Below are 11,174 nucleotides of genomic sequence, written 5' to 3'. Positions count from 1 at the left end.
ATAATGGACCAGGCGAGAAAATAACAAAAATAATGAACAACCATATACCAGAGACATTCTGTGGGGGCGGAGTGGGGAATGGGATCAAAAATGGGGGGGTGAGAGGGAAATGCACGGGACTATGGTGGTGGCACAGGGGTGATTTGGTGATGGGAAACACGCGGGGATTATAATAGAGATGGAAAAAAAATGTGCAAAATGATGTAAAAATAAATTTTGTAATAAATAAAATAAAAAAAAATACTCTAGAGAGAATTATCAGACTCCATTTGAAAAGGGAACAACAACAACAAAAAAAAAAAACAGAGCCCAACCTTTTTCTGTCTCCAGGAAACACAACTAACTACAGAAAGATAAAAATAGATTGAAAAAAGGATGGAAAACAATCCTACAAGCAAATGGACCAAAATGAAAGGCAGGAACTCTTATTCTTGTATCAGATAAAATAGACTTCAAACTAAAAAAGGGTAAAAGAGATACAGATGGCCACTACATTATGATTAAGGGGACAATACAGCAAGAAGACATAACACTCATCAACACTCATAAACCAAAATGAAGGAGCACCAAAATATATCAGGAAACTATTTTCATCTAAGAAACATATATTAGAGAAATATATATGTGCTAAGAGACTTCAATACACTGCTCTAAACAATGGACAGGACAAAAATACAAAATAATAATAATAATAATAAGGAAGGACACCAAAGTTCTAAAAAGGACCTAGACCTCATGGGTCTAACAGACATCTTTGGAACACTGCACCCCCAAAGCCATGAGTACACATTTTTCTCAAATCCACATGGATTATTCTCAAAGACTGACCACAAACTGGGACACAGGACAAGTATTAATATATACACTAAGACTGAAATCATATCATCTTCTCTGACCATGAAGAAATCCAATTAGAAATAAAACATGTGAAGAAGGCAAGAAAACCCACCTACCTCATGGAGATTGAAACCCACACTACTGGAGGATCATTGGATCAATGAGGTGAACAAGGAAAAGATTTAAAAATACCTTGAGAAGAGTGAAAATGAGAACACAACTCTCCAGAACTTATGGGACACATTAAAAGCAGTCATAAGAAGAAAATTTATAGCAATGCAGGCTCACATAATTAAATGAGAAACAGCTCAAAGAAACAACCTAATCTCCCACCTTAAGAAACTGGAAAAAGAACAACAAAATAACCCAAAAGCCAAAGACAGGAAATAATAAAAGTCAAAGCAGAAATAAATGAAACAGAAGTTAAGAAAACAATTAAAAAAAAAATCAATGAAACCAAAAGTTGGTTCTTTGAAAAAGGAAAGAAAATAAGCAAACCTTTAGCCAGATTCACAAAGAAAAAAGAGGAGAAATCACAAAGAAACAGGATCATAAATGAAAGAGGAGAAATCACAACAAGTACAGTAGAAATTAAAACAAGTCAACATATACAAACAAGTTCAACAATCTAGAAAAGATGGACAAATTCCTAGAGCTCTACAACCATCCAAAGCTAGATAGAGAAAAAAATAGAACAACTAAACAGGCCAATTACACAGAGAAATTACAGCAGAAATTAAAAGCTTCTCCAAGAATAAAAGGCCAGGACCAGATGGATTTACAATGAATTTTAACAAACATTCAGAAATGAACTAGTTGCTATTCTGCACAAACTCATTCAAAAAAATTGAGAAAGAAGGAAAACTATCAAATACTTTCTATGAAGCCAACATCACACTATAACAGGATACCCAAACCTAAAATAACACAAAAAAAGAAAACTTCAGACCAATCTTCCTTTTACACAAAGTCTAATTGCCATTGATGCAAAAACCCCCAATAAAATCTTAGCCAACAGAATCCAACAATGCATTAAAAGAATAATACACCATACCAAGTGGGTTTTATCCCAGGGGCACAAGGGTGGTTCAAAACCTGAAAATCAATTAACATATCAACTCACAATAAAATTTAAAAAAAACATATAATTATATCAGTAGATGAAGAGAAGGCATTTCCAATACAAAGTTCAACATACATTTATATTTAAGGACCTCAAAATCTTTGGAATAGAAGGAACATACTTCAACATGATAAAAGTCATATATGACAAACCCACAGTCAATATTATCCTCAATGAAGAAAAAATGAAAACCTTTCCTTTAAGATCAGGAACAAGACAAGGATGTCCACTATCACCATTGCTCTTTAACATAATACTGGAAGTCTTAGGCAGAGCAATAAGAAAAGAAAAAGACATAAAAGGAATGTAAGTAGGGAAAGAAGAAGTAAAACTACCTTTATTTACAGATGATCTGATAATTTACATGAAAAACCCTAAAATCTCCATAGAAAAACTAATCAAGACAATTAACCAGTTTAGTAAGGTAGCAGGATATAAAATCAACACACACAAGTCAGTAGCCTTCCTATATACAAACAATCAGAAAAAGTGGAAATCAAAAAACCATCCCCTTTACAATTAAAATTAAAAAATCAAATACTTGGGAATAAACCTAACAAAAGAGATAAAATACCTATGCAAAGAAAATTATAAAACAGTGTTAAAAGAAATATAAAAAGACACAAAGAAATGGAAAGACATCTCTGCTCATGGATAGGAAGAATTAACATCATTAAAATGGCCATCCTACCAAAAGCAACTTATAGATTTAACGCTATTCCAATAAAAATTTCAATGACATTCTTCAAAGAAATAGAACAAATACTGATGAGATTTACATGGAACCATAAAAAAAAAAAAACTCAAATAGTCAAGACTCTTCTGACTAAAACAGAAGAGAATGGAGGCATCACACTCCCAGACAAAGCCATAATAATCAAAATTGCATTGCACTGGAACAAGAATAGACATACAGACCAATGGATCTGAATAGGAACCCAGATATAAACCCAGTTTTATGGACAGTTAATGTTTGACAGGAACAAAGACTATGCAATGGAACAAAGAAAGTTTGTTCAACAAATGGTGCTGGAAAAGTTGGGCTGCTACGTGCAAAAAAAAAATGAAGGTAGATTACTACCTCACACCATACAGAAAAACCGACTCAAAATGGATTAAAGAACTAGACATAAGACCCAAAAGCATAAAATATCTAGAAGAAAAGGTAGGTGAAACACTAAAAAAACATACATCTCAGTAGCATCTTTAAAGATACATCACCCAAAGTAAGGATAGTGAAGGAAGGGATAAATAACTGGGACTATATCAATTTAAAGAGGTACTACACAAAACAGAAAGACACCCCAGTGATTCAGAGAAAATTTTTGCACACAATACTAATGACAAAGGACTGATCACAAAGATATACAAAGCTGATAAAACTCAACAAACAATAAAGTGAACCACAAAAAAAAAAATGGGCACAAAAGCTAAAAAGATACTTCTCCAAAAAGGATATGCAGACAGCCAACAGCCATATGAAAAAAATGTTCAGCATCAGTTGTAATAAGGGAGATGCAAATTAAAACCACAATGAGATACCACCTCACACCAGTGAGAAAGGCACATCTTCAAACAACAACAACAAATGTTAAGGATGTGGAGAAAAGGGAACTCTCCTACACTGCTGGTGGGAATATGGAAAACTGTTTGGAGCTTTCTCAGACAGCTACAAGTGGAGCTTCCATATGACCCAGCAATCTCACTCTTAGGTATCTATCCAAAGGACACAAAAACATTGACTCAAAAGGTCACCTGTGTCCCCATGTTTATTGCTGCTCTATTTACAGTAGGGAAAACATGGAATCAACCCAAATGCCCAAAAATAGATGACTGGATTATGAATATTTGGTAAATATACATAATGAAATATTATTCAGCAATCAAAAAAGTAAACTTATACCTTTTGCACAACATGGATGGAGCTTGAAAGGATCATGCTTAATGAAATAAGCCAGAAAGAAAGAAAAATACTGGATGGTTTCACTCATAGCAGGAGCTTAAGGGAAAGGGGACAGGGAAAGGGGGAAAGCAATTTTAATAAAGTAAAAATGTAAAACAACGAACAACTATAAACCAGAGATTTTTTATAGGGGTGGAAAGGGGAATAGGATCAAAACTAGGTGGGAAGAGCGCACAGGACAATGTTAATGGTACATGGGTGAATTAGTGGAGGGAAGTCCATAGGGATTACAACCAAGATGAAAAAATGCACAAAATGAAGAATGATGTTAAAAATAAATTAATTAAAAACTAAAAAAAAAAGTCCTTTAAAAAAAATGTATCCCTCTGGCCCTCCCTGGTGGCGCAGCGAGTTAAAGCACAGCACTGAGAATCTAAAGCCACTTCCACATGAGTTCGATTCCCGCCTGCCCCGGAGGTGACCACATGGCGTGGCAGACCTCTCCTGACTCGCCCGCTGCTCCCCTCGTCGATCTGCCTGTTCTGTTCCCCACTCTGTCTCTGGTGAAGCCTCTCACCGCCCCTGAGCCTCTGACCTGTACCCCAGCTCTGTAGGCAAAAATAAACCTTTAAAAAAAATGTACCCCTCTTCCCCAAGATATTTGAAATTTTTTATTGTGCAAAATAATGTTATGGTCAAGAGCTCCATATAACTAATAAAACTTTGGATGTTATTAGTAATTGTCACTGGTGAAAAAAGGCAAAACTTTGCTATTTATTATATCAAATCCTGAAAAACGTCACTATAATCTTCCCCTTAGGGTTAGTACCCCTTGTTTAAAACATGAGGCGCAGCGGGTTAAAGCACTGCACTAAGAAGCTAAAGCCACTTCCACATGAGTTCGATCCCCGCCTGCCCTGGAGGTGACCACATGGCGCGGCAGACCTCTTCTGGCCCGCCCGCCCGCTGCTCCCCTCAGCAGTGTACTTCCTTGATCTGCCTGTTCTGCTCCCCACTCTGTCTCTGGTGAATCCTCTCACCCTCCACATCTCTGGCCTGTACCCCAGTTCTGTATGAATAAATAAATAAATCTTTAAAAAAAAAATGAGGCCATACTTCTAAGAGGGCAGATCTCTTCCCTGGTTTAGTTTGGATTCAGAAGTGGAACTCATGACATATTAGGGCAGAGTCCACTGAGGAGCAAATAAGCAAAATAGAAAACTCCAGAACTGATCTAAGGAAGAAGTGAAGGAAGAAGGAAGAAGGGCCAGTTCCCAAGGTACCAGGATCCATCTGGTTCCCTCAGAGGGCTAACTGGAGGTGCAGTAACACCTAACCTGCAAGCTTTCCAGTAGGGACAATGTGATGGCAATATGGGCATGCCTAGCACAGCACCCTGCACAGAACTAGTGTCCCGCGGGCTAATGAAATGCCAGTGCAGCCCGGGCATGAACAGCATTTTGGAGGATTCAAAAGCATAAACCACTCATGGAATTCTATTACAGTGAGGTTCTATTTGGCAGCCAAACTTTCAGAGGTCATAACAAATCACGTACATTCTTAACACACTTGAAAAATAAACTTCTGGATGTTAGAAAAACTGTAAAATTCTTTTTAAAGTCTCTATATATGACCAAGTAAATTAATACATATGATAACTAATGAACATGGTAAGTTTTTTATGTTTCGTCTGTTAGGAAATGTCAGTATCCTTTTAGACAGGATTATCTAATAAAATATTGCATGTAGTATTTCATGCAAATTAGAGTCCAGTATTTTTTTTTCCTTTTTAAGATGTCTTAAATTAAAAATAGGTAGCAATTCATGGATATATCACTATGACAAAAAACACAAATGATAAAAAATATATGGGATCAAAGTTGAGAGTCTTTCACTCTTTAATGATAATTGTGATATGAGTGTAACATTTATATTAACTTAAAGTGACATTCACATCTTCACCAATGAGGACCAATAAACTATTCCCTGGTTTTCATGCTATTCCCACTATTGTATTCATAGTGATTATAAAGATCATTATTATTATACTTCTCTCACAGACTTAGAGTTAACCTCAGTTTATTTTGTGATATGGTGGGGGGTATTTCATTTTATTTATCTTTGAATAGAAGAACTGGGACATAGGCCAGAGGTGTGATGGGTGAGAGGATTCACCAAATACAAAGTGGGGAGCAGAACAGGCAGATCTATTGAAATAGACTGGTGAGGAGAGCAACGGGTGAGACAAGAGTGGTCTGCTGTGTCATGTGGTCAGCTCCCTAGGGATCCATCTCAGGCTGTAATGGTGATAGCCCTTGAGACTTAAACCACAAGCCACCATGGAGTCCCCAGACTTAGTTTATTAAGCACTTCCACATACAGTATTATTTTATAATGTGGCACAAGCTGAATGTGTGTGGAACTGGATCCTGGTCAGTATAATGGAAGCATAAAATACTATATCCTCTGAGATCCAGCACTGTCTTTAAGTGGACTCTCAATGGCAGTGTAATAATGAAGATGTTTCAGTATAATTATTCAAATGTTTACTAAAATAACATAATGGGACAATCTATGATCTTAAAACTATGGTGATCAATCCACAGAATATACCAAATGAGTTTAGAATTACAAGATGGATAACAAAGTACAGAGAGAGATACCTGTGATACTGTGATTGACAATATCCAGGGCCCTCAGTGCTAATCTGCATATAGAGCAGGGAGTACCACAACTTCCTGACTAACTCATGCAGTATTTACTTGTTTATGAATTTCTGCTCCACCGTGGATTTTTTTGAGCTATTCTATCAATGCATTTGCATCTCTGACAATCCCAAGTTCCACTCATGATACTTCATATCTATTCAAACTATCTGAATTGTTTTATATAAACTTCTAGAGAAGTGACACTCTAGAGCAGAGAGGGCTCGTAGGGAGCTGGAGCTTACCCAGACCAGTTGTCAGGGAAAATGTAATTTCACAGAGAAAACCCACATTCTGCCATTCTGCACCATCTCTCCCTCCCCCCAAGCCTCCCACTTCCCCTTACTCCTCTGCTGACCACACGCAAGTGCTGAGGCATGTGGTAGAAACTAGTACTGGTAGCTGAGGTTGAACTGGCTGGGCACTGGGCTCCAAGGAGTATAAGGAGGTACAGAAATAATGAGAAAACCCCAAGATTCTGATAATGAGGATAAGAACACAAAATACAAGATTAGCAGCTGGGAACTGTGGCAAGGTGGGCAGACCCAAGCATTGCACCCTGACGGACCAGAGCAGCCCCTATGTAGGTACCACCCAGCATGCCCAGTGAGCAGGCCCATTCCAGGCCCATGAGGATGCCCCCACCATCCCTTGCCTCCCTTGGTATAGGGACGCTTTCTCCTGTACCCAGAGGCCTTGGAAAGAAGAAGAGAAGAAATAGCTTGAGAGGCTGATGCTTTGAATTGATGGGATCTTTATTTCCACAAAAATTCCTTCAAGCCTAAAAGAACTGAGTTATCCCTCCATGGGCTGTCTTCTCTACCTGCCCCCAAATCCTGCCTGCTCTGCAGTATCAGGGAACCAGAACAAACTGTTTTTGGTTAGAAGATAACATGACATTATTTTGCACAACTGATTATGGTTTATAAATGTCAACCCACTGTATTATCAAACATCTTTTGGAAAAATATGGTTAAGCCATCATAAAAAAGAACACATAAGACTATATAATATTTGATTGAAGGTATAGAAGATAATTATCTACAAGCAAACAAAACACTGAAAGAGGAAGGTAAACACAGCAATGAAGAGAGCTCACACTAATTTCAGGATCCAATCAATATTACTCTTCCCTCAATCTGTACACACTGAAACCCACCTTTCTTCGAGGTGTAGCCTTCTTAGGCGCCTTTGGCATCCTGAGTTGCCAAAACACTCAGGATGAATCTAGCACTAAAGTGATGCCTCAGTATAAGCCCAACCTCCCATGTCATCCTTCCCTTTAAATCCGTTGCTCTGGCTCTCACAGAGTTTAGCTGCAGACCTACTGAATAAGCGAATGAACATCAGTAAGTTGTCTCAGTATAATAATTGGAAGGCTTCATGTTTTAAGCCCCTTGATGATAATGTCATTCGCTTCAAGATTAAAGTCTCCCTTCAAGTCAAACATTTATTTTAAGAATCTCTGAATACTTAATATGAAAGGGCATAAAGAATAAATGAAAAATGTATTTTCCCAACTATGGGGAAGCGGGGGAAGGCATCCGAACTAAATGAGTTCTTTGGGGATCTGTGCTTCCCAGCAACCAAAGATCAAAGTAAATGAATTCCTAATGTGTTTGGAAGAGCAATTAGACCGAGGCACTCCTGTTGCTATCAATGGGATGGTACCTGTTATCTAAATGGTTTCTTTTCATGTCTGTTCAGTAGGACACAATACAATGATATAGCCACAACATAAAATTCAGGTCAAGACCTGCCTAATTCTGTTGAAACCTGGAAATAAGAATCAAGGTGCCTGCTTCCAGAACATCCATGGACAGAGATGTAGGAACATACCCGAGGGGTTTCTGACTGGGTCCTCCGAGCCACCATTAGTAACAGCTGCTGTTGGAGGGCGCTGACTGCGGGGTCCCCAGAAGAGGGATCTTGACTCTCAGAAGTCGTGGTACTAGAGGAGCTGACTTGTATCTCTCTGAGGATGAGCAGAACAAAGGCTTTGGTTACCTGGAAGTATGGGAAGCCATCTTTATCATGCACAAACACAAGGGCAGTAGGGACCCCGGTACGGTGGCAGATGAGCTTTAACGGCTTTGCACTAGCAGTTAAGGTTGAAAATGGAGTCCACAGAGCTGCCTTCGCACAGAAGGGCACGTTACGCAGACTGGCCAGGATGGCAGTGCTCCTGGTGCGGGGGGGGGGGGGGGAAGGGGGGAGCCTGGTGTTCCCAAAATGAGAACCTTCACTTTCTATGTATTTGATGGATTGGGGCCCGGTAGCAACAATGCTTAGCTTTCCATTTTGTGAGTAGTAGGCTAGACAGTTCCCCAGACCTGGGTCAGGAAGAAAGAATGACGCACCTTTGTGCCTTCCTCCAACCCCCAACACTCTGATTTTCCTCCTCACTCTCACCAGCCTCATTCCAAATAAAGAAAGAATATATTTGTTAAAGGAAGTAACTTAGCTAAATGGAAAAAGAGAATTTAGCAAATGAGATGTGATCTCAACAGTTTTATGATCTTTAATCATACACATATATTGACTTAAATTAATAGCACTCTGGCCTCCCTGGTGGCACAGAGGTTAAGTCTCAGTACTATCAAGCTATAGGCAGCCACTGCAGCATGATTTCAATCCCTAGCCAGGGAGCTGGCCCACATGGCGCAGCAGACCTCTCCTGTCTCGACCCCTGCTCCCCTCAGCAGTGTATTTCAATCAATCTGCCTGTTCTGCTCCCCTCTTGTTTCTAGTGACTCCTCTCACCACTCCATACTTCTGGCCTACACCCCAGTTCTTGTATGCATAAAATAAGTAAAATAAATCTTAAAAAAATAGGACTCAACACATCCTCCAGCTTGGCATGTTTACTTTGGCTCAAAAAGCAAAAACAAGGGCATGCTTCTCCATCCGCTTTTCTGGCAGAGCCCAAGTGCTCAGCAGACATGGTTGCTGCCGGCCTATGTCTGCTGGTCTATGGTCTTTGCCACCAGAATACCTCCAACATGACTCCAGTTTTATTCAATGGCCGTACTGCGGGCTTTAGAAGAAAGGCAAAGCCCCACCTAGTGCCAGGGAAACCTTGGGAATTTTGCCACGAGTGCAGCTGCATTCCCCAGGTCAGTGCTGGCTCTGGCACAGAGTGTAACACTGTCTAAGAGTCGGTAATGGAGCGAAGGGTAGTCAGCTGCAGATAAGGGAGCTTATGGGCAAGGTTTTCTGTTTAGAAAGGAAACACTCTTTCTCCTGGGCTGGGAGCCTGCAGGTGAGAAACACTGGCAGCTGCAGCAGCCATCATGGTGAGGGACAGAGCCCTGGGGCCGCCGAGCTGGAAGATAAAAAGCAGCGAGATTCGTGGTGCCACTGGACCCACCAGCTTCGCCCTGATCATAACTTTGCCTTTCTTGTTTTCTGAAATGACATAGCTTGTTATTTATCCATTTTGAACTTGAGTCTCACGGTACTTGCAGCCCCAAAGTGCCACAAGACTGCTGCGCCACACTAATGTAATTGCCTTCTGATTTCTAATCTCACATTTCATTATAAAGTCTCTGATTAACTTTTCAATCTTTCATTCCCCTAACTCCCACTACTGTATTCACAAACATACAAATATTTATTTTATAGGAACAGTGTCTAAAATACTTTTATTATTCATTTCTCTTCTACACAGACACAAATAAACTTCATAAAATTTTATACATTCTCAGACATCATTGATGTCTATTACGTATTCTGTAAAAACCTCCTTTAAAAGAGTCACATAGGGAAATTCATATATTAAAGTCAGATGAAGAAAGGTAGGGTAAGAACATAACATTTAAGAATATAAAACAGCATTTGAAAACTTAAAACCCATCTATCTTATTTGCATGTTTGTTCTGTCAATAGCGCTTTTGCTTCTAGTCTACTGTATCAATGGAATAATACCTGTCACTAAGAGGAAAAAATAGTAACATTTATAAAGATAATAATCATTGCAACTCTTTGTTTTATACAGAAACTTCAAATCATTTCATAGCTAAATACAAAAGAATTCTAAGCACTTTGTTACTACAAATTGAGAAAAATCTAAGACTCGGCCAATGCCAGAGTTTCACTGAAGCCAAAATTCATTTAGACTTCATTGTAAAGAACAGAGGTGATGATGCTGGAACTATGTGCCTCCGTGAGGAAATCTAGAAAGTAGAGAGACTCTCTATGGGCTGGAACTATGTGCCTCCATGAGGAAATCTAGAAAGTAGAGAGCACTCTCTATGGCCAATGGAAATAAACTGTAATTGACCATTGTGTAGGGTGTATCAAACTGTTATGTTCAGCAACTTCCTCCATCAACTTGCTGTCTGGTAGGAAACATATTTAAAAAGGGTGTCAATAAACTGCAGCTTAATTTTTGCCCACTATTCAGCATGTTCTATTGTAAAACAATACTAATTAATATTTTTAGGCAGGTCACTTAAAAAGTCTGCATTAAGAATAAAGGGCTTAGTTTTCTTCTTTTTGACATATTTTGGGTAGGTTTTAAAATTAAATAGAATTAGTCTTGAATTACTATATACTATATACTATATATATACTCTCTCTCTCTCTCTCTCTCTCTCTCTCTCTA

At 38.9% G+C, this 11,174-nt stretch overlaps 1 protein-coding gene across 3 annotated transcripts in view; it reads right to left on the bottom strand.

The window, feature by feature from the left end:
- Positions 1-11,174, bottom strand: part of PCNXL2 (pecanex-like 2 (Drosophila)) — a 272,672-nt gene that overhangs the window by 204,892 nt on the left and 56,606 nt on the right. For all 3 annotated transcript variants that reach the window (XR_001145936.1, XM_004691129.2, XM_012731293.1), the window contains exon 9: positions 8,408-8,543. Coding sequence is in view for 2 of the 3 variants with exons in the window: in XM_004691129.2 (XP_004691186.1) it covers positions 8,408-8,543 (136 nt within the window). In the remaining variant the exon portion in view is untranslated. The remainder of the gene's footprint in view (positions 1-8,407; positions 8,544-11,174) is intronic.

Source organism: Condylura cristata, unplaced genomic scaffold (assembly GCF_000260355.1).
Source record: "Condylura cristata isolate star-nosed mole 26May11 unplaced genomic scaffold, ConCri1.0 scaffold00030, whole genome shotgun sequence".
NCBI classification, from domain to species: Eukaryota; Metazoa; Chordata; class Mammalia; order Eulipotyphla; family Talpidae; genus Condylura; species Condylura cristata.
This window is presented reverse-complemented; position numbering and strand designations above follow the sequence as displayed.